Source organism: Centropristis striata, chromosome 7, assembly GCF_030273125.1.
Source record: "Centropristis striata isolate RG_2023a ecotype Rhode Island chromosome 7, C.striata_1.0, whole genome shotgun sequence".
Classification (NCBI taxonomy): Eukaryota; Metazoa; Chordata; class Actinopteri; order Perciformes; family Serranidae; genus Centropristis; species Centropristis striata.
The window spans coordinates 9,932,247-9,956,822 of record NC_081523.1 but is presented as its reverse complement, the minus strand read 5'-3'; the positions used below and the strand labels follow the sequence as shown (position 1 = coordinate 9,956,822).

Here is a 24,576-nt window from a genome sequence, read left to right as displayed (position 1 = left end):
GTAGTATGTGATTATTTCATTAGTCAATGTGTTGGACTGCAGTAAGTAAATGTATTAATATACCAAGAGTCCTTTATGGGGTTTTAGTTTATCCTTCAGCACATTGAACACAACACTGACATGACATTTGTGCTATTTCAGAACAATTTTATCAAAACTGTGAACACTTGAAACAAACTTTTTAACACACTAATGCAAACCCACATAAAGTATAATATTTAATCCAAACAAGCCTTTTACCTGCATTGTTCTGGACGTTGTGGATCTGCATGGGCGGCTGGGCTCCGTTGTTGCCGAACCCTCCGTTCTGCTCCAGCAGCTGCAGACATTCATAGCCGTCAAACACCGGACGCCAACAGTAGTACGTACTCAACATTGTAACAGGTAACAGGTCAACAAAATGAAGACAAAGTTGACAAAAAAATGTAAAAGAAAAGTGCAGCCAGGACCTAAGGTTGTGCCTAAGATGATCAAAACATATCTTCCTTCAAAAAAAGTCAGCTTAAAAAATGGATATAATACCAAAAAAAATCAAATACAGGAAAGGGAAAACATGGTCAGGGAACGACAGAAAAAGACCATAAATCAGATTCTTAGCAAAGCAACAGGTCTCGTCTCTGTCCCGAAATGTAAAAGCACCAGTTCCAAAGAATCCCAAAAAGTAGCACAATCATAACACACTGCAAATTTAAAAATAGTTTTTGTCAGACGTGCTGGATCAAGTAAGAGTCTGGGTGTGAGTTAAGGCAGCCAGACAGACTCAACGTCTCGCTTCCGCTCCGGGATGTCTACCGCATTTCCCTCTCAGTATTTCACTTCCATCTCTGCTCTCTTCCTTCACAAGTTTTCTGCTCTCCCTCCTCACAGTCTGCCTCTCCATATGTCTGTGCCGTGAAGCAGCAGAGAGGCGAGGAGGAGGAGAGGAAGGAGGATTATAATCTCCTTATGTCCACCAGGGAAACCCCTTCTTAACCTTAATCAGATCAGCAATCAACAAATCTGCCTTCAATCTGCACACATTTACCTTATTGGGATTCAGTGAGATATAAAAAAAAAAGTTTAAGATCCAGAAGAACTCAGTGCTTCAGTAATCTGTTCTGAGAAATGGCATAATCTTAGAATAAGATGGAATAAGCTGTACAGGAAAAAATGGATTTTCCTAAAGTGGTAGCCAGTGTATGATTCTCAAAAAGAGAAAAAAACACCAGTATTCATAGACATGTAATACTGGATAAATACACTGACTCAGCTATATATCAGTGACATGTACATTGAACACCAGAGAGCTGTTGGAAGAAAGAAGAATCAGTTTAACCCCCGGAGATTTCTGACATTGAAATCAGCTTTTCATACTGTGAAATCACAACTGTGCCTGCGGATTTTGGTGATAAGTAGCAGGATTTGTGGATTTGCGTTAAGAATCATAAGAGGCTGTGGCTGCTAAGTTGGTCACGGTCTGCCACTTCGCAGGCTAAAATGCCTTTCTATCCCAAAATCTTGGCTCAAATCTTAAATCTGATTAGCTACTGTGGGTGGTAGACGATCAAACGGTTTCCTGTCTTTACAGTCACTTACTGTCTTAATACTGTAGTGTTGATATCACTTCATGCTTGTTTTATGATTTAGTGTCACCCATTTCCCACCTTTATGTCTCTCTGCCTATTTGGACCATGCCAGCTGGGAAGAGAGGAGCCTGGGAAAGAGAATACAGGCTCCTTTGAGCCAGCCCCACTGTGTGTGTGTGTGTGTGTGTGTGTGTGTGTGTGTGCTGGTTGCATGAAGTGTAACCACATTAGCAATTTGAGAGCGATCAAGTGTGCATGCATGTTAACAGACACTGTGGAAGAAGCCGTGTGGTCGGCCTGGTCGATATTCTCTCCCTGTGTTTCAGCCAATCAATCTGTTTTCTTCAAAATACACTTGGTGAAATGTATCACCTATCTGAAGCAGGAGCCACTGAACAGTTAGAGATAAGGAGGAAATCTTCAAATACTCTCTCTCTCTTGTTCCTGGCAAGGAGGATGCACTCATTTATCAGCCACAACCATGACTTTGCTGAAAATGTAAAACTGTTTGTTTTAACCTCAATCAATCAGTGACTTTCACTTCAAGATAAGAGCTGGAAAAATGGCCCACAAAAAGAGATAGAACAGCACAGGACAGTAAAGATCGATGTGTAAAAGATGGCAAAATTACTTAATGGTGTAATTGTTTTACCAGTGTATCAATTCTTAAATCTTATGCTGAACACAATCATGCACACACACACCTCTGTAATGGGAGACTTGGGGTTGACGTTGCGTGCTGCTGCTATCTCCTGGAGCTGGTTGACCAACTCTGTAATAGACAGACGCTCCTCTGGGTTCACCTTCAACATAGAACCTGGACAGGAGGAGAAGGAGGAGGGGGAGGAGGAGGAGGAGGGTGCAGAGGAGAAAGAAGTTAATGTCAAAAATCTTAAAAACAGAGCTTTCTTGATAACAGAAACATGAAGACGCAAAAATGAGGCAATTCATTAGGAAGAAAACAATCATATAATGTATCTTTATTAATGGAAATCAAGGACTATATGCTTAATTTGTTAAATTATGTAATATAAAAAAAAAACAAATGATAAGATGTACTATTTAAATATATATTCTTTTGTAGTTTATTATTATTTATATTTTGTGCCACTGTTTGTAGGAAATATACAGATTTGCTATTTCCACCAGGTGGAGCTGTTTAGCCTAATTAGATTAAGCATAACAAGGTACTGCTGGTGTTGGCAATATTCAACTTGTCATAGCATTTCTCTCCACTGTGTCTATATCAACGTTAGAGGTCCAATCCAAAAAGTCACATGTAACAAGTATTTCAGCTCATTACATGTGACTGTAAATTTGAAAGTGTGACTTGTGGGCAAGAAAGTAGAACCCCAAATCGGACACCGTTCGTTACTGTATACCAAATCGAACACATCTGCAATGCGGCACTTTCAGTGCTTTCACAGTCATTTCGAATAAGATCGCCACCACCAGTGTGGGTATAATTGATTTATACATATTAAACAATCTACATGTGATATTTCATTTATGTACATGGTGACTGTATTTTATTGTGAAGGACAGAAGTACGGTCCAGGTTTGTTGATAACGTTGGTTGATAATGATGTTTTTTATTTGGTTTACCCAGAAACTTCCAAATTCCCCCGAAAAACTCAGCCCCCATTGTTTTGGGTTGTTTGAGTCTTGGTGTCCGACTTGGAGTACAGTTAGGCTAGCTAGACACAAAATGAAGGAACATACGTATGAGGTTGTGATACACGGTGTATTTGACGTCATTCTGAGGGATGGAGTATTTTCCGTTGACGATTTGCAGCTTGGCTCCTTCCTCGAATGGGTGCTGCTTAAAACACAACAGGTAGAGGATGCATCCCAAGGCCTGCAAGACAAAGTGGAAATTAAAAAGATGGAAATTAATTCTCAACCCACTGATGTTAATTCCTAACATCTAGCAATCAGAAAATGTTGTGTTTTTATTTGTGATCTTGGATTAGCTGCGACATTGAAGGACAGTAAATAAAAAAGTTAGTTCTGACCCAGATGTCCTGTTTCTCATTGATGGGAAAGTTGGAGTAGAGATCGATCATCTCTGGCGTCCGGTACGCTGGAGTGGTGTTCCTTGTGATCTGCACACAAACAGAAAAAACAAATTAAACAAACAAACACAGCTGTTGGACCACTGTGGCGTGTTGCAGCCAATAAAACCAGAGCCAAGAATCCAGTTATAGTCAGATGTGGGTAAATTTTGCTCTAACTGATGTTCATCTGAGTCAGGATTTTACTCTGAGAGACTTATTAAATTAAAAACCTTGAAAAAATTGTTTTCATTAAAAGGACACATGGTTATGTGTTCCCACAAATAGAACTAATCTTGCTTTCCAAAAACAAATTATTCCAAGTCTCAACTTAACATCCGTCTCCTTCATCCTTTCTTCATACAAAGCTCTTTCCTTAAGCATCTCTTTCCTGCTACTAGCCTGACAAACAGGTGCCAGACAGAGACACAGATGATTACATTTAGAAAGCGGGATCTCTGGGGTCCTACATGCTGAGGTCATCTGTGGCGAAGCTGTGTGTGTGTGTGTGTGTTTGTGGTTCTGGTATTAATATAATTACCCTGATTGATCGTTGCTTCCTGGACCTGGAGCTGTTAATTCATTTAAAGGTTTCTGGTTTCTGTCCAACACCGTGACGTCCTTATTGACACTGATTTTTTTTCTAACTTATCTCCGACTTTTATAGAGAAATTGAAGAATATAAGATGGACTTCAAGAAAACTGGCTGGCTGTGTTTTAAACCAAATAAAAATGTTTGTGCAGTGTAAAGCAGCAGAAAGTATATTGGAGACATCTGGTGTGACAAAATCTTGCCAAAAATTGATTAAATTATAAAAGTTTGTGGCAAATTATGCCATAACACTTCTTATTTTTAATCAATGTGTGTAAAAACGTCATTAAATGTAGACTCTATATGTACAGGTGCATCTCAATACATTAGAATATCATGGAAAAGTCAAGTTCAAGTAGTTCAAGTCAAATAGCCCCAACCAAGTATTGAGTCATATAAATGGACATTGTTTTCAGAGGCCAACATTTGCATTTTTAAAAATACTTAAATCGTTTTTTTAATATTAATTTTTTTTGAGATACAGAATTTTAGGTGTTCATTAAATGTAAGCCATACTCATTATAATTAGAAGAAATTAAATAAATTCAGACATTAAATGTTTCATTCTGTGTGTAATGGATCTATATTAGGGTTGTCAAAAGTATCGATACTCAAAAAAGTATCGATACTAAAACGTTGTATCCGGATATAATACTCATTTTCAAAAGTATCGAGTATCTGACGCTTGTTTTCATAGTTGCAGTTTCTTTTTGCACAACTGTTTTTTATGATAAATATTTAACCTGTTGTTCTGTTCATTTTTACATGTTGCATTTTTCTTGTTAATAAAAATATTTCTGGTAAATTTCAGGGTCTTTGTTTTTATCCTTGTGGTATTGAAAATGGTATCGAGTATCGAATATTTTAGTATCGTGACAACCCTAACCTATATATGTTATTTCCACTTTTTGAATTGATTATTGACATGTATAAACTTTTCTATGATATTCTAATTTATTGAGATGCACCTGTATAAGAATAGTCCTGCTGAGATAAGATAAACTTTCACTGATGTTTGAGTGTGTGTGTGTGTGTGTGTGTGTGTGTGTGTGTGTGTACCTCGTCCTCCACCATGGACCTCTTCTGTGCCGACCAGCTGTAGTCGGGGTAATGTGACACTGTGGTGGCGCTGCCAAAGTCACACAGCTTGATGGTGCCCTGGTTACTAATCAAGAGGTTCTCAATCTGCAACATATCAAGTCATCAGAGGTTTAGCATGTCACTCAATACACATTTAATTACAAATAAGTAATCATTATACCCCTTGATTTGAAGCACTATCAGCTGTGCTTATAATTGCAACATTTACTTATTCAAAACAGAAATGTAGTCAAACTGAGGAGTTGCACTTAATCATTTTATTCCAGGGTGCTGATTATTATGGATACTGGATCATCCACTCAGAAAGAACAAACCTTGAGGTCTCTGTGTGTGATCGGAGGCTTCTGTTTGTGCATGTGCTGCACGGCGCGGCACGACTGGTAGAAGACTTTCAGCACGGTGTCACATGACAGGGGAGCCCTCTGCTCTACCCGCTTTATAAAGTCCACCAGCTGACCTGAGGCAGAGGAGACAGAAAGCAGACCAATGAATGAAAACCCATCAGTCAAAATGAAAGCAACACCTGCAACTACACAGATCCCCTTTTGTGTGTTTTGTGTGTAATTTGTCTGATTAATTCGGGGAAATATGACACACTGCAGATAAAAGTCTTTAATCATGCCATCAATTGATGAAAATGTGCTTCACACACATTGGATAATTGCCTGAAAAGTGTTAATATTTAATATAAGGTTGCTTACAAAGCAGAAAAAGAACTGAAGGACAACAAGTGTTGTAAATGAACAGTCAGACTGAACAGAAAGGAAGTAGATCAGGAAGTGCAAAGGCCGCAGACTGGAAACCGTTTCATCACGAGTGCCCTTCAGTTAGAGTTACTTGGGAATGCTTCTGCGTAAGTACGATGAGTAATAAGTGCTTACAAAGAGAGAGCTAGAGGAGAAAAAAAGTGAGAAAAAGTGTGAAAGAACGTGTGCAGTTACCTTTACACAACTCTGTGAGGATCAAGAACTCTGCCTGTCCCGTGTCTGATTCCTCCTTACTGATGGAGGCAGCAGAGCAGAACTGAACCATGTTGGGATGACCTGACAGCTTTTTCTATGGTGCAAAAAGGTTAAGGAACATACAGCATAAACACTACTGTGGTGTCAAGCCTGGATTCAGGTCAGTTATTTCAGAAATCTCCAATCATCCTTGGAGTTATTAGGACTTGCCTGTGATTTGTCATATCTACCGACCACTTTAGAGGGTATTTTATATGATAAAAATCTAAGTGACAATCAGTTTAATCAGTCATTGTGGCCATTGATCTCCAACTATTTAAACTGAACTACTCTGCCATCCAGCACTTGTATTCTCAAACTTTACTGTAGCTTAATTAACTGTAATTTCCCAGCTTGATATAAACAAAGTATATCTATCTATCTATCTATCTATCTATCTAATAATCAAACAGTAAAAGCAAGAAGAGATGATGGTTAGGTGATGCGAATAATTTCTGCGTCATCAGCAGTAGAGGCATGAAACATTATGCAAAATAACCAAGTTCTTAAATCACAATGTTGCAATGGTGCCAGGAACACCACGCTGCGTTTACCAAAAGCCTGTGACTTCACAATGTCCTACACAGCATGAAACAAACTATTGTGCAACAGTAAAAAAAAAGGAAAAAGATGTCCCAGCAATATTTAGCTGCTGGCCCCCAAAAAACTCCCTTCATCGAGTTATCTCATTGATAAAACCTGAAATGTAGCACAATAAAACGTCTCTTGAGACACTGGAATCTAGAGATGCTTCAGTGATTTGATATTCAGATGCACAAAGGAATCTTTAAATGATCCTATTCCACCTGGAAACCACTGAATAACAAATCCGACACACTAGAGCGCTTTAGGAAAGCTTTTAAGAGCAGAATCACACAACACATAGCAGTCTGTGTGTGTGTGAAAACACAATGCTATCATAAAGTTAAACACTGTAAATATATATTAGCTCCTGTATTGCGCATTCTGACATTGTGTGGTGTTGTGAGTAAACTAAAAGTGATCTAGTAATGACAGTATACTCTGCAATTGTGAAATCATGGCTTTAACTGTCCTTTGTCATATGTTGCTCTGCTGTGTGCTAACACAGCAAAGCTCTATACTGATCATAAGAAAAAAACAATTGTCCTTTCATCAGAGTTTGGAACTAATAAAGGATACCATGAAGCAGACTTCCTGTATGATTTCCTTGTTCTTCTCTTCCTCGTTGGACAGCAGCCTCTGAAACAAAAGCACACAAAGAGACCATTAGTTTGTTCTTGTCCTGTGAGACATCATCTTTTTATAACACATTTGCATGACCATCACCAAGTATTAGGGATGGGAATAATAAAGCGATGATCGATTAATGCTTGTTAAGAATTTGGTCGATCTGTATATTTTTCATTTTAATTTTATCTATGACTGCGTATCAGTACTCACTGAACTGAAACACAACAGAGCGTTCAGTTCTGCGGCCGTACGTGAATAAGCCAATAAGCTGATTGGATAAAGCTACAGTTTGCAAGCTGAAAGTTGCAATAACAACTATAAAACACACAGAAATACAAGATTATTCATTTGAGCAAAACTAGCTTACTGTATCAAACCTTGCTAGCATGAATTACTAGGTTTTAAACTCAAAACACACTTAAATATGCAGGATTACTGTGAAAACGAATCTCATGCCTTGATCGACAGGATCAAGTCTCTTTTCTTCCTTTCAAAATAAAAGCGGCTCCTATATAGTACTGTATATATATCTTTTATTTTGCCCATGAATGCATGCAGCGTTTAATCGATTAATTGATCGTTAACATGATAGACATTCGAGTTGGCAAGTTGCTTCCAAACGCCTATCCCTACCAAGTATACATTCTGCTTATAATATATTAGGAAGTATATTGTTAAATACTTTTACAAAGCAGCTTTCTGGGCACCTTTGCATAATCTCATTGATGCATAACCCACATAGATAAGTTTATTTTCATTGCAGCTAAAAAAAAAGCATTATATTGGCTGCCATATTGGTAATCTTTCACAATTTCACAATACAGTCTGGCTTTAGACTTTGGAATAATCCTAAAAAGGATGTTGACAAGCAAACACAACCCAAACATTGCAAATATTTAGCACATGCATGTTTTTCCTCAACCATATTCATTCCATCAATGCAGCTATTTTGTAGTTGCAGGCTTTACCTTTTTCTCACATGCATATATTGTTATTTGTCCTGCATTTAAAGTTAATTGCTGAACTTGTAAACTAAACACACAGTTCAGCTGTATTACAAAGAAGAGGCCAGAGGATCTACTTCTAAAGTCTTCATACTATATGATAACGATGAAAACATTTCAGTGTTCTGTAGCATTTCTTTTTTGGATGAGAAATGCATGAGTACACATCATGGACAGAATAATAAAGTATGCAGCAGATGGTCCCCACATAGTCAGAACTGTGCCATGATTCTTTGAGCCTTTTTCATTCTCCAAGAAACAACTTGCTCAGAAGGAATGTCCCTGGTATGAGCGGTATGGTCGACAACATAGCAGGAGACGTAGCTGCCCACAATCACATTTTGTTTGATAAGATGTGGTTAGCACAGCATAGTGTCTAATGTACAGAACTTTGCAAAAGTATTTGGCAGGTGTGAAAAATATCCTAGAAGAATTGATGCTGGTTTGAAGGCAAAGGGTGGTCACACCAAATACTGATTTGATTTCGATTTTTCTTCTGTTCACTCACATTACACTTTGTTAATTGATAAAAAATAAACTATTAACATTTCTATTTTTAAAATCATTCTTATTTTACAGTATTTTTCACACCTGCCTAAAACTTTTGTACAGTACTGTATATGTAGTATTTTATTTTGAAGGGTCACATCCACTTGGTGCATTGAACAGAAGTTCCTGATTTGGTGCATCATTTATAGACACTGCCGTGCCTGCTAAAAAATGAGTTAATAAGTGAACGTACAATATTGAGTCGCACAGAAACAGAAAATGAGAGTGGCTCAACACATAACACCTGCAGCAACAGGTAGACTTTCCTCAGTGTGTACATCTCTATTTTACCTTGAGGGCGTAGTCTTTACCACTGCTCATGTCCTGGGCTTCATACACAAAGGCAAATCCTCCTGTGAGAAAAAAAAAACAGAGATCAACCCACTTGCATTGTTTACTGGTAACTACATCTACATGAACAGTACATGAACTCATTAGCTTTTGAACATGTTACATAATTGTCCATCTCAGATGTTCAGTGCATTGCAGGAAATGTGTCACACAGAGCAGGATGTGTTGTAATATGTTCTGGTATGATTGGTGTACTTTAATGTGTTAGAGTGATGAATGGCTGTGTGGAGTCCTGAATGTATTTATTTATTTACACTTGGTGATTTGTGTACATACAAGCAGTCTGTGACATAACTAAAAACAAACAAAGGGTCAAAAATAAATATGTAATAGCTGGTTTTTAACTCTATTAAAGTGTTTTGGGGGCAAGTTTTCAACTTTAAGATAACACTTAATTAATCCACTGTTAATGGGAATAATGCATGTATAACAATTGAAAGTTAACCAATCCAAAATATATAAAATGCTAAAAATCAGCTGTATAGATCAGAAAAATGTACCATATGCACAGTATAAAATCTGCAGTACAAGTAGTGTAAGGGAACATAGTTAATACATAATGTTCATGATTATTGCACTTATGTCCCGTGAGACAGTCATAAGGGCATGAGTTGTAATGATAATAAAAAATCCAGTGTAGGTGGAGTTAGCAGCAGCACACCACACATCCCACTCCACTCCATTCCAGAAGATAGTGAATTAATTCAGTTTCACCTGACTGTAGAGAACATTAAACGCTCCATTAGTGCCCTGCATCACACACTCAGAAACATTTAAACTCAAAAGCTGCCAAGCATAACCACCACAGTGCTATCTGTGCAGCAACATTGGAGAAAGTGGAGCTTAAGTGCCTTGCTCAAGAAGAACACAACACAAGCAACCTCCTGTCACAAGCTCACTTCTGTAGCCTGTGGGCAGCCACTGATTAAACACCTTTTCACTGAAGGTGTGGTTGAAACCTGTGACAATGTGCATTGCTGCAGTGATAATCAGACAGGTATCAGCAGGAAAAACTGATTCTCCTTCCTCCTGTTCTCTGATCAGTCACAGGAAACTAGATAACTGCACAGAGTGTTCTCAATGGCTTTTAGAAAATGGCACAAGTGCTACTGAGAGCCCAGTTGCTTAAAATGGGCCACTGGTCGAAGTTCAGCAAGTCTGTATGCTGCTGCAAAATTTAAATTATGACAATTACTGTAAATGCTTATTCATAAGTACTATATATACATCTTTAGTTATGTGTGTTGGCTATATTTTAAGTTTAAAAGTCACTGTGGTTATTGGACAAGAGCCTTTGGTTTCCTAACTTTTTCAGGTGTTTTCCAACTGTGTGTGTGTGTGTCTTTGTAGGTCTATGCCTTTTAGCAAGCCACAGTCCAAACATGGCCAGAGGGAGGTTACCATAGGGACGAGTAAATCAACAACCAGCCTTGCTTTGCTCTTTGAAAACTAGAAGAAAGAGCACGCTCAAGATTCTGATCTTTAAAGTTTTACAGGTAGGGCTTTTATTTTGCCACTCCTGTTTTTGCTCACCAACCCTTATATCTTTACGATGAAATTTACCACTGTTTTTATTACATTTTTGAGCCCCTATGCTACACTCAACACACAACAACCAGCTATTTAACCAGACATCATCACGGCAAGTTTTACGTGCAATGCCACTGACTTTACATGCGTCCCTGTGGGGATCACATGTCTTCCTGTCCTGCGCTGGCAAAAGGGAGGGAGTGCAAACCGAAAGGCTTCATTACCTTTGCTCCAATTACAAATCCACACCAGTAAAAATACTGAAAATGGGTGGAAAGATCCTAATCCATCACAACCAAAGTTATTTAATCCTTCCAGGGCACCATCTTTGTGGCTATGTTAAACTATTACTGGGATGAAAAACAGCATATTCACTAGAGGTGGGGGGAAAAAAATCAATACAGCATAGGATCGCAATACTTAACGTGGCAATATTATATTGATTCATGACCGCCAAGTATCGATATTTAGCGTTCGGACGGCCTTCAGTATTTTCACCGTGTTCAGAGACACTGGTATCATAAGAAACTAGAAGATCTAAGCAATCTATAGGCACCATGTGTGTCAGGGTATTGGGTTGGGAAGTTGTCCCAATAACGCTGAAAAGTGAGGCTAGTTTTAGCTACATGCTAAAGACGCGTGAACCCAGGTATGTGACGTTATATCACAGACAAGCCGTATTGAAGCTATACAGAGCAGTGAAGCTTAAAGTTGAGGAAAGTTTGATAAAATGCTGCAGTTGTTGTCGTCATACATGTTTGATAACAGTTCAGGCTGACTGAAGACTTTGTTGGTCAGTCTGTGGGTTTGACTCTCATAGCGGAGAAATAAAGAGACTGAAGTGAGATGAACAGACTGAGAATTTTCTCTAATTTGACAAACCCATTCTTGATTGAATTTAATTCTGAGAACACAAAATGCTGTTAAACAGTTATATCGAAACATGTTGTATCACAATGCTCACCATAACGCAAAATGCTTAAAATTGCAATAATATCGTATCAAGTAACGGATTCAAATCGTATTGTGGGGCCACTGCTGATTCACACCTCTAATATTCACACAAGCTTTCAATAAAGAGTGCTATCCTTCACTTCAGTTTCAGCTGCTCAGTGAAGGGCATAAACCTGTCAGGTCCCACTCTTCTAAGAAAACCTGTTCAGTTACGTGCCAGTATTATTCTCTGCCTCACTAAACTTAAGAATACAGAGAATATAGTGGTGAAACTGAGGTTAATACTACCATGGTGGCAACCACCTTCTTACTTGTGTGAGGAAGTTTTTCATCAGCAACACATGAGAGTGGTTTCCTAAATTTACCCAACGGCATTTTGTGGCTACCCAAATAGATTCTTTGAGGTGGAACAAACCTTAAATAACCATTGCCTATCTGCCAAAGTGGCTGATACAAACTAGCAGACAGACAAACTACTCATGGCTCTAAAAGAAATAAATTAGAACCATCTGGTTACAACCATCCATTGTGTCCTCCCACCAAAGACCTTGTTGAGGAAACACAACAAAGGCACCTTTCAAACAGCAAGATGGGAGTTTGAAAGGGGCAAAGATTTAGTGTAAACTGAGCTTGAGTTTTACCATCTGCTTTGATTTGAAAAGTCCTGTGTGTCTCCTTTAACCTCTTTTCAACAAATTATCATGCTGAGGATGTGCATAACATATGCATAACTATATCTATAAGGGCATTGTTTTCTATACACCGTTTTAGAACGCAGTTTGGACTGAATACTTCAGACTGAGTCAGAGAGAGTTGTGAAATGTGGACATGGAAGTTGGTGCTTACAAAGGAAAGCATGTTTCTGTTGAAAACCGTTTCCTTGAGCTTAATGAAGCAATCTGTCAGAATTAGTCAGCAAGTTTAAAGTAAGATGGCCAGAGATGGCTCACAAAACACAAAAGAGAGATTTGACAACTTCTTCAATGAAGATCTGGTTCGAACTGTCACTTGGTGGTAATTAAATTGGATCTATATTTATTGAAGCCTTATCTAGTGTGCAGATTCTATTTTTTCAGTCTATTGCATGTTCTTCTGTCCAGCATCTTATATTTGTCATCTGGATGTGGGTGCTTTTGTAAACTTTTTAGCAATATGGTTTTTGTAACCATGGCAACTTTGTCTTAGAGTTGATCAAGATTTAGCTTCAATTAGTTATTTATGTTTTTTTTGCTGGTTGATGTTTGCAGAATTCCATGATAATACAATCCATAGAAAGTGGAACAAGTTTTTCCTGCTGATTCACTGAAGCCACAACATGGATGAGTTCAACTCTGACCTACAGGTCTGACCATGCTGAAATCACTGTTCACACTGAACAATGACTTTATTATTTTGGGGCCTCACTGATGTCACTGCATGCTGAACAGATTTAAAAACTATTTGTTGTTAGCTGTATTTGTAGCTAAATCAATTACAATATCTGGTTAAATGTGATTTAACCAGGGTTTTTGAATATGCTATACAAAAAATAAAGATCTCCATTACACATTTACTCTCTGCTCTACCAGCCACTATTGCATGCAACTATAAATGCATGACAGTAGAGTAAGATTGTCACGGCATTTTGCAACAGGGACAAAAATCTCTGTTCCCTGCCACGCAGAGGAAACACAATCTTTGGGTTTGCACGTATCCTGTAACCAGAGTCAGTGCATTTATTCAAACTCAAGTTGCTATTTAAGATCACATTATTATAATCAATGGTTGCAGAATAGTGGTTCCTTATAATTTTGCAGGTCACAGAGATTGGACACAGCTAAATTGTATAAATCCATTTTCATTTGCGATGACTGGCAAACAAGTCAATCTTCAAAAGTGTCATGCGGACAAAAAGTTTGCTGATGCTGACCTGCAGACCAAATCAGAAATGTAAACATCAGGTTTCACAAACGCATTTATCTTTTGTTGTTCATTTGTTTCTTTTGCAGCCTCAGCCAGAAACATATGAATAAAAGATCAAACTGATGGATCAGGGGAAAAAAGGGAGGTCTGGCACTAGATTTGTGTATTTTGTATTTCACATTTAAAAAAGCCCAGTTAAGTGGGAGGTTGGGATTTAGATCACTGGTATTTTCACTCCTTTCACCATTGCATGCCTTTCTGCATCCTTTATTATGCTCTTTCTCTTGAGTCAAACGTGTTCTGCTGCCAAGGAAGATGATAAGGTTGGAGGTATGTACAAACTATGGGTTGGGAGGTAAAGTGTTAGCTGCAGCTATGATCAGGGAGAATATATGGTTATGTGCTCTGCAAGCAGAAAGTTATCACCCATCACAATCTGGAAATTCATTTACTGCCTGTTAAGACACACACGAAACTAAATTATCAACTGGTGTTTACCTGGTGACTCATAGCACTGCAGTTGCAAACGCTATTGTCATTGACTACCAGTGCAAGTATGTCAGTACTGATGCTAGCCTGTTAGCTCGGTCAGCTAGCTAGCATGCCTAGCCGCACAAGATGTTATCATGATCTCACGGAGCGGTAACACAATCTCACCTTCCGCGATCACCCTCTTGATCCTCAGTTTCATGTCGCCGAGCTCAACGATCTGTCCGACGAAATCATTCTGGTCCCGGCTGGCACCTCCGGACGAGCCGGGCCCGGCTAGGAAATCCAGTGCCGACTGGAACAGGGACATTTTGTCCAGCGCCCTGCTTCAGGCTCACAGAGGCCGGCTCCGGGTGAGGGGAATGTGCCGCTTAAATCCACAGCAGACTCTGCAGAAAATGCTATCCGGTGATTTTCTCTGTTAGAAAGACTTGCGATCAGGTGATATTATTCTTTCACTGGAAGCAAACATCCTCTTCCTGCTGCTAGGCTGACGAGGCCGCCACCACCGCCAGTGCTGACTTCCGTGAGGGGTGATGACGTCAGGGCACGATTTAAGTCATGTGATGTGGAGAAAAATGTATCGTCACACTGTCAAAATAATCGCCCAATTCATTTTTTGTCAATTTTTTTTGCCTCAATCGGCCACTTATGGTAAAGTCGCCTACCTCCTCATTTGATCAGATCATGTGATTTTACCCCTTTAAGATAATGGCCTATGTCAAGTGTGTGACTTAAGCGGATTTATTATGCCTAAGTCAAAATAAAATGTGACTTAGGCAATTTTTGAACATGCCTTTGTGACTTAAGCAAGATATGGTTACACTTTATTTTGAAGGTGTCTACATAAGAGTGACATGAGCGTTTCATAAACATGACATGGGATGTGTCATGAACATTAATGACACTTTGAAGTAACATTAATGCTCATGATACTTGTCATGTCATGTTTCTGACAGGCTTGTGCGACTCTTATGTAGACACCTTCAAAATAAAGTGTTACCATATCTTGCTTAAGTCACAAAGGCATGCTCAAAAAATTGACTAAGTCATTTATTTCTCTTAAGTTACATAATTTACACACAGTGTTATTACTATGCCGATAGCCAACCTTTGTTACATCCTTTTTGGTTGAAATGATCAATAAATGTCATATGTTACACTTTTGGTGAAGTTTTTTGTGTTTACTGCAAAACGTGAAAAAATGAGTTAGGCGGTTATTTTAACAGGGTGACGATATGAAACTTTCATAATGTACAAAGGCTTGTTGCAACGTGTTCAAATCTCTATGTGGTTAAACTGGATGAGAAAGTATGAATAAAGTCTGTTTGTGTCTGCAATTCAGGCAGCCAGAAAACAGTTTGTACAGATAGATTATGACATCTCTGGTACATAGCTTTTTATTCAATTTATGTAAAGAGATAATACTTGCTCTTGAATGTAGAAAAGTCAATTGTCCTCTGACCAGTAATAGACTTACTCTAACATATATTTAGGCTCAGAAGATCTAGAACAAATGTAATATGCTTTGGGATAGGATTTTAAGCAACTCATAATATCTTTCTCAGATTTGTTTCTCTTGTAGCACCTATTCATGTCTACTTTGTTATAACTTTTGTTAAAGCCACATTTACTTTAAGGCAAACTCACTGTCATCTTTTCTCAAATCTCTTCTCAAAACTCACTTTTATCATATTGCCTTTTATTGACCTTCTCCTTCTTTTACATTAGTTTATAAATTATTTACTTTATGTGTTATTAATTGCATTGTAATTGTTTTATTGTCAAGCACCTTGTACCTTTGTTTTCTAAAGGGGCTATACAAATAAAGTTATTATTATTTTTTTATTATTATTATTATTATTATTATTATTATTATTATTATTATGTGTTATTATTATTATTATTATTATTATTATTTAACAATGAATTTACGTCTGTTTAATTCAACCTTTTTATTGCAGAAAAGAGGCCTGGCCTGTTGTGTCAAACTTTATAATGTATAACATTCTTCAACTGAAAAGAGCAGTAATCTAAAGCATTATCTTCAGATTCACACAAGGATATTGTTTTTGCAGTTCATAATAGCATGTATTAGTTCGCCATCTACTGGTCACATAGACACACATTTCACATTTATTCAATTTATGTAAAGATAATACTTGCTTTTGAATGTAGATCATTCAATAAGCCTAAAAATATATTTAGGCTCATATAGGATAGGCTTTGGCAATAAATCAATCCATAAAAAGTATTTTTCAGATTTTTTTTCCCATCTTGATGGTCATTGAGTTGTGGTAGCACCTATTCAGGTCTACATTGTTACATTTGTTAAGGCCCCATTTACTATTATAGATGTTTTGTGTGCAGCAAATAGGTCTAGCCTACTGCCATGTCAAACTTTATGACGTATAACATTCTTCTACTGAAAAGAGCTGTAATCTAAAGTACTATCAACAGATTCATATAGGGATATTATTAGGCAAGGCAAGGGAAGTTTATTTGTATAGCACAATTCAACACAAGGTAATTCAAAGTGCTAAACATTAAAAACAGCAAGACACAATTGAAAACAGTAAAAACAGTCAATTAAAACTACTGTTTTAAACCACATCAAGACCTCCGGGTACTATTATTACTATAGTTTAAAAATGTAATATTGTACTGGACACATAGACCTTTATTCAATTTATGTTAAGATAATACTTTCTTTTGAATGTAGAAAAGTCAATAGTCCTCTGACCAGCCTAACATAAATTTAGGCTCACAATATATAGAACAGATCTGGTATGGTATAGGATAGGCTCTGGGAATAAATCAATCCATAATCAAGCCACATTTTGTCTTCTTGGTTATTCAGGTCCATATCCATATTCAGGTCTACATTTTTGGGACCTTTGTTAAAGCCACATTTATTTGACTCTTTATTTCAGAAAAGAGGCCCAGCCTACTCTTGTGTCAACATTATAACATATAACATTCTTCTACAGAAAAGAGCTGTAATCTAAAGTGTTATCTACAGGATCACACAAGGATAGTACTGTATTCTTGCAGTACACCATTGTGTGTATTAGTACGCCATCTACTGGACACATTGACTTTCTCTCAAAGTTTTGTATTTGACGTCCTGCTCCACACAGAGTGGCTTTCAAGTAGTGCAGCTGCTGTGCAGACATGTTTAAATGAATGAATCCCCGTGTTGGATTAAGCTCAGGCTTATATCAATGTGAGTCTTTACAAAACCCTGTCAACTTGTTTATTTTATATAGAAATGTCAATTTTGTTGCCCTATCTTAAATAAGTTTATGAAGATACTTTAACATCATGTCCCACCAAAAAAGAAATAGGTTGTTTAATAAAATGATTTTCCCCCAACATAACCATTTTTGCCATTCACTCTCACCCTCCTTTGAAAGGCCATACAGGCCTAAGCTGAAATAAATAAAAGAAGTCAAATTAAATGGAGCATGAAAGCCATCTGAGGGGTATATAAGCACATAGTCAAGTCGATATTCTTCATTTAAAAAACATGATAAAAAAGAAAAACAAATGAAAGTTTAAAAGAAGAAAAAAATGCTAAGAGAGTATGTTGCAGTTGACCAAAAATATTGACCTTCAGTCTGTTTGTCTGTGTGTTTAATAAGTACAAATCTATGTGAATGTCGCTGTGATTTGTGCCCATGCAATTATTTTGTATTTTTATATAAACTTGTACTGCATTTGCTAAATCGTGCTGAGAAATGCCACATATTGCAAAAATATAAAGCAGGAATGACGGTGTGCATGCGTCAGTGACACATTTTACATAACAGGATCCAAGGAGAAGTGATTGGTAAAGAATTCCGTGATGAAATAAAATGACAGATGTAACCTGTTACAAAATGTGAGTTTTGGCTGGACCAAAGCAAATATGAGGAGCAGAGCCTGGATAAACAGACAAAATGAACTCTTGCTGTGGAGTGATGCCAGGGTCCATTCCAGGTCAACTCAGATCAGGTCTCAGAAACAGTCAGATCTGCCACTAAAAAGGGTTATCTCAGTGAGACTGGAACATAGTCAGGATGCAGTCATGATAAGCAAAATTTACTGAAGAGTACAAGGTTATTTAAAGGCAGGGGGTTGCAATCTTTGGAAAAAAGAACATTTCCAATGCCACACAATTTTATAAAGAAAGGAAATAATTAAGTTCATTTTTTAAGACAAAAGCTGATATTAGTTTGTAGCTTTCAAAAGGCTCATGATGTCCATGCACACCTGAGTTTGCTACTGCAACCACAAAATGTGTGTGCACTTGTTTTGTATTACTACAAAATATTTGGAGAAATGTAGTTTGAATCAAACACAGCCTGTCATATACACCACTCACTTACACTGTAAAAAAAGATAAACAATAGCTACTCAATAAAATTGAGGCAACAGATTGCACGCAATATTATTTATTAAATCTAACTACGTTACAAGTTGAGTTAATAACAACTTAACAGGAAGTGCCTGTCAATTAAAAACGGACTAATTCTATTGTGTTGGATTCATTCAAAATTCTCTTGATTTAGAATTACATACACAAAAAGATTATATTTAGTGTGATCAAAAATAAGTAGATTTTATCTCAAACATTTTTATATTAAAGTTACTTAAACAACTGCCTCAAAATCAAGGACGCATTTATATTTAATACATTTGATCAAATATATTAAGTAAAATTAAATGACTACAGAATAATTTATTACAGTGTACTTCTCAGAAAATATAAAGATTTATAAAAAAAAAAGGATGTCGTGGCGGAAGAATGTTTTACGATGCATCATGCATTTCCACTGAAGTCCCACAAGCGGTTGTGGTAAGCAGGGAGCAAATGAGCAATAACAGCTGCTTCCTCTTCTTTCTTTCTTTCTTTCTTTGAAATATTCCTTGTAGTGCCTCAGCTATGTCAGATTCAGCTCAGTTTAATGTTTGATAGCAGCAACATAATGGAAGTAACCACACCCAGGTATTCGTGGCATCATCATATCCGACATCCTTTCCTATGTTTTGGCTAACGCTTTAATCAAGGCCTCACCACAGCCCCTTTGATAAAAGTATAGTCAAAACGTGTGATTAAGAGGGTTATGTATATAATAAATCAGACGATACACTGTAATGTGTGACCCACTTATTTCAGATTAGAGTTCAGGTGTGGGATACGAGGCCTCAATTTTTGCAACCTGGACTCTGGGTCCTACGTAGCCTTTAAGGACACCAATACCACATTACAAAATACTCTCAGACAGGTTACAACATTCTGGTCAGCAAATCTCTTTCTTTATAGCACCTGCCGTGCTAAGCCAACACACAACAGTGCATAAAGTAAAGAGGAAATAAATTTGGAGGAATTCAATGCATTTTTTTAAATGTTGGCGAATAAGAAATCCTGGCTCCATTCTCTTTTCTTTTCTGTAAGTGTTTTAAAACTTAAATTAAATGTATGTTTGCTGTCATTGGATTACATTTCCATTCGCACTTAGTTGATGAAGGTGAACAAGGGGCTATAATACTAATTTCCACAAATTGGAAAAAAGAAAGAAAGAATGGTCATGGTTCATTACTGCAAAATTGCCATCGATAGGGTAAGTGATTTATGGGCATACAGCTATGGAAACTAGTCAGGATATGGTAAAATTGTAAAAGAAAATCTCAACATTAAATCAAAGTTGAGATGGCACCACCAGACAGTGAGGAGGGTCGTTGTTCCCTCTCGCTGATTGGGCACACCTCTAAAACGCTCCTACCATCTCGCTCTCTAATTGGCTAATATGCCTCCATTGAATCACCAAAAGCTACTTTACCATTGATCCAACGACACGCCAGTCCGATGTTGGTGATACGCCTCCAGCATAGACCGATCTGTCGGCTGATGTGGAGCCAGTGTGCCGAGGGCCAATCAAAACGCTTCATTTTGACAGGCAAGTTTCCCGCGTGCACGAGAGACTCCTCCACACAATTCTATTGCGCGTTCACGTGTGGGAGGTGTTCAAGACTTCTACGGGATGCAAATACGGTCTTTGTGCTCTGGTTAAACGTTTGAAAAATGCACAAAATGTTTTCTAAAAAAGCAAATGCAATTCTATTGCTAAGTGAATAACGTGAATATTTCAAAGCACGCACAGTATAATGACGAATTGTCACTTGCTTTTTCCAGTATGGCTCATAGAATAAATAAATACAAATATATTTACTATGTTTTTGCATCCATTCCAGAAGCACTTATAAACAGGCAGGGAGAGGTCTTGAAATATTTGGCATTCTTACCTGACTTTTTAAATCACAAAGGGGGAAGCTAGTTTGGTAACTCGGGGAAAAAAGAACAAGAAACACAGGTCAGACACGTTACAGCAGATAATATATGAGAGGTTTACTGCCACAACAGTAGATAGATAGATAGATAGATAGATAGATAGATAGATAGATAGATAGATAGATAGATAGATAGATAGATAGATAGATAGATAGATAGATTACTACAACAGTAGTGACACCAAGACACAAACTAGCACATGTAGAAAGCTGGACATATCTGATGCACATGGGAATAGTTCCAATAAAATAGGAAATAAATATTTAATGCAATCTAGGAAATTATGTAGACACCTTAAAGTAAAGTGTTACCAATATTAGTGTCAACAGGAAAACACTGATAAATTAAACTGATCACTATACAATCTCCCTCTAGCTCTTCTTTGCTGTGTTCTTATGTGATGCCTATGAATGTGGCAAATTGTCAAATAAGTGATCTTAAAGGGGTAAAATCACATGATCTGGTCAACTGAGGATGTAGGCGATTTTACCATAGGTGGCCGGCGTCATGAGGAGATGATTTAGGCAAAAAACCCCAAACAATTTTGACAAAAATGACGTAGGCGATTATTTTAACAGTGTGACATATGTTGTATAACAATATTGAACCATACACTGTATTGAACGTCTTTGAACACCGTGCGTTCTTGAACCCAGCTCGCTCTGCTACGTCATGACGCCGGGGCGTGGCCTGTCAGTATTCCTCGGCCGCCCCACGCTTGCCTTTGACAGTGAGCTTCGCTAGCTGTCGCGCACTGTAAGTCTCCAGTCAGTCAAAGTACTTAGCTAGCCGGTGATTTGACTTAGCACGAGTCTTCACCTCAGGGACAGTTAGCTTCAGCAAGGCGACTCGCGCTAACCGCTGTACTGTCTGTCAGCCGACAAAAAAAGGGACGAGACAAAGATGTCTAAAGACACGGAAAGCAAGAGCGAGAAAATTATGGATATGGAGAGCAAGGTGTTGTGGTACCCGGACTCAAAGAGGAACACACTGATGGACAAGTTTAGGATACAGGTCAACGGGGAATACGGACTTAATCTGGGTGAGTGAGGAGGAGGAGGGAGGGAGACAGACAGACAGACAAGGACCCAGACAGAGAGAGACAGAGAGAGAGAGAGAGAGAGAGAGAGAGAGAGAGAGAGAGTGGGGGTGTTGCAGTGAATGCAAGTGGGATTGTATAGAGCCAACAAAAATGGATATCTGAGCTGAACACAAACAGAAACGATGTTTCCCTGTTGCTGTCTATATATGTTGTGTAATTAGCAGCAGTTACCTGTAAATAACCACAGTCTAAAGCTGCTTAATGTGCCAAGCTAGCTTTGCTGTGCAACCATTTAACAATTTAAAGGGGGCACTCATTCTGAAGACAGTGAATCAGCATAAACGCATATCTGCATGCATAGGTTAATACGATTATTAATAATCGTGGCACTTCCTTTTTTGATAATAATTAAGCTGTTTACAACACTGCAGCTCTGCTTGGCTCTGCTGTTGGGGTCACTCCCAGCTCCTCAGGCTGCAGGGCTGCCAGGCTATCAATGAGAGAGGCCTATTTCAATTGTCTCCTTGATACCGTGTAAATTAAATACAACAGGGTTCTGGAGGAATGCTGCAAAACCGGGTCCGTCGGGTAGGGGATGGAGAAGGGGAGAGAGAGAGAGACAGAGACAGAGACAGAGAGAGAGAGACACAGAGAGAGACACACACACACACACACACACACACACACACACACACACACACAGAGAGAGAGAGAGAGAGAGAGAGAGAGAGACAGAGAGAGAGACAGAGAGAGAGACAGAGAGACACACACAGAGAGAGACACACACACACACACACACACACACACACAGAGAGAGAGAGAGAGAGAGAGAGAGAGAGAGAGAGAGAGAGAGAGTTACGTAATCAGGAGAGATGGGAGCGGTAGTGTAGATGTCTATGGCATATGTGTGTGAAAATAATTAATAATGTCATAATTGGGGTTGAACATCTGTGTTAATTATCAAACCTGTCTGCACATTTGTGTTAAATTCTTTGGGAATTTGTACTGAACCAAAATACTCCTCCTTCTATCTCTTTCTTTTTTGATTTAAATGTATTTAGGCATGTTGATTCTTAGCTTTCTAAGCAGCTGACAGAGATTTCCCACTGGTAGTTAGGATACCCTAAGGGCTTGCAAGATAAATCACAGTTTACATTGATTAAGATCTACCTGCAAAACTTTTTTTCTCATTCAGTCAACTGCTGCATCTTTATATTGTATGTTTGAGCTGATAGTCACATCAGTAAGTTGTTATAAGTCTGCATTAATCACTGATTCTCTGTCCTCTAGCCAACTACAATGACCTGTACCAGTGGTCGGTGGACAGCTACCCAGATTTCTGGGCACAAGTGTGGCGCTTCTGTGGAGTCGTCGGCTCCAAACCGTATGAGGAGGTGAGTCCAACATCTGCTGTGTCCTGAAGGAGGATGGCTTTGATGTCAGCCTAGATTTAACAACCGCTTTCATTAAATCTGACAATACAAATGAAAACCACATTTTTTAAATATACTTTTGGAATAGAATAGGGCCAACAATAGATTTTTTCAGAATAGAGACACTCACTATTGTTCATTTCTTCCAAGAGTCGTTTATTAGCCTCGCACAATTTAAGATCATTTTATGTGTACAAACAAATTGTGTGATTCCTCTGATGCTTGAATGTAAAAAGAAAATTTCACCCACTAGTAAAAAAAATCCCCAAACAATATTAGAGATTCCACCAGAATTTATTAGTTTATTTCCAACATTTTTCATTACATGTCCAAGCAGGTTTTTATTAAAATGAACTCCTGTGATTTCCCTGTGATTGGACTGACATTTAATGATGCTACATGTAAAATACTTCCCTATTGTTATACCTGATTTGCATACACTTCATTTGGGTTACAACATACCATGAGCTTCAGTTGTATTTGGAACAACAGGTTCTTGGAAGCTGGCAGTGTTTCGGGTTACATGAAAGAGCACATAGCTTCAATAGGTTATGTATCCAATGCATGCATTCATCCTGTGGTATTGTTATGTCCCAAATGAGGCCCATTGAATTGTAAATCTCACTTCCTTATTGTGTTATGATTTGGTAAGCAGTCTTCCTCAATCATTATTTTTTATGGAAAGGCAGTAATCAGATATGATTCATCCTTTATGAGCAGATACATAATTCATAAACCGTGTACAGTGGCTGCTAGAACAAACAAATTGCACTTAAAATTTACACAATACACATTCATTTTTGCTTATAGTTTGTGATCATTTTGATGTCTGAAACACAAAGACTGTAGGGTGTATTTCTAACAGTTTATTGACATTACAATTACACCTACTATACCAAGCCTATATTAAAAGGCCAGTTTGAAAAATGAGGTTTTCACTGATTAAAAATGATTGTTTTTATTATATAATTTACTGTCTAAGCTCTTAGTGTTACACCTTGTTCCAGGATGTAGCCTCTCAGGTGGGTGTGTGAGGTAATAAATAGTGTCTGAGGTTGAGGCATTGTGTCATTTTGTATACACACCCCATTTGTACACATGGATAACACACTCCACGTCACATAATTCCACGTTTCATATTCTATTTATAGGCATTTTCTTATCCAACCTAAACTGTTGTGAGGTTGTCAGTCCAAGCAGAAATCAGATGGAAGAGATGGAGACATTTAACAATCAAATATTTGGAATCAGTGATGCACAGTGGGCTACACTATTAAACACACCACTTTTGACGAGTTTAATTCCTTACAGCTTTTGTGTCAGGTACAGTAACACAGTCAGATGTTACAGTTGCATATTGATTAAAATGTAAAGATCTCACCTCACCTTTACTTTTATCTCACGGTCTAATTTGTGTACTTAATTCCTTGCCAACAAGAGCACTAAAGCTTTAAAAGGCACGA

At 38.0% G+C, this 24,576-nt stretch overlaps 2 protein-coding genes across 2 annotated transcripts in view; one reads left to right on the top strand and one right to left on the bottom strand.

Moving 5' to 3' along the window:
- gak (cyclin G associated kinase) overlaps positions 1-14,832 on the bottom strand; it is a 29,261-nt gene extending 14,429 nt beyond the window's left edge. Inside the window, exons 1-10 of the mRNA XM_059337123.1 lie at positions 14,473-14,832; positions 9,370-9,431; positions 7,475-7,534; positions 6,254-6,368; positions 5,627-5,769; positions 5,271-5,396; positions 3,581-3,670; positions 3,288-3,423; positions 2,270-2,382; positions 241-319 (exon numbers count right to left, since the gene is read on the bottom strand). Coding sequence (XP_059193106.1) covers positions 241-319; positions 2,270-2,382; positions 3,288-3,423; positions 3,581-3,670; positions 5,271-5,396; positions 5,627-5,769; positions 6,254-6,368; positions 7,475-7,534; positions 9,370-9,431; positions 14,473-14,614 — 1,066 coding nt within the window. The 5' untranslated portion in view covers positions 14,615-14,832. The remainder of the gene's footprint in view (positions 1-240; positions 320-2,269; positions 2,383-3,287; positions 3,424-3,580; positions 3,671-5,270; positions 5,397-5,626; positions 5,770-6,253; positions 6,369-7,474; positions 7,535-9,369; positions 9,432-14,472) is intronic.
- A 6,523-nt stretch (positions 14,833-21,355) lies between these two features.
- The window catches only part of aacs (acetoacetyl-CoA synthetase), a 39,995-nt gene continuing 36,774 nt past the window's right edge, over positions 21,356-24,576 (top strand). The window contains exons 1-2 of the mRNA XM_059336872.1: positions 21,356-21,680; positions 22,971-23,074. Of these exons, the coding sequence (XP_059192855.1) occupies positions 21,542-21,680; positions 22,971-23,074 (243 nt within the window). The 5' untranslated portion in view covers positions 21,356-21,541. The remainder of the gene's footprint in view (positions 21,681-22,970; positions 23,075-24,576) is intronic.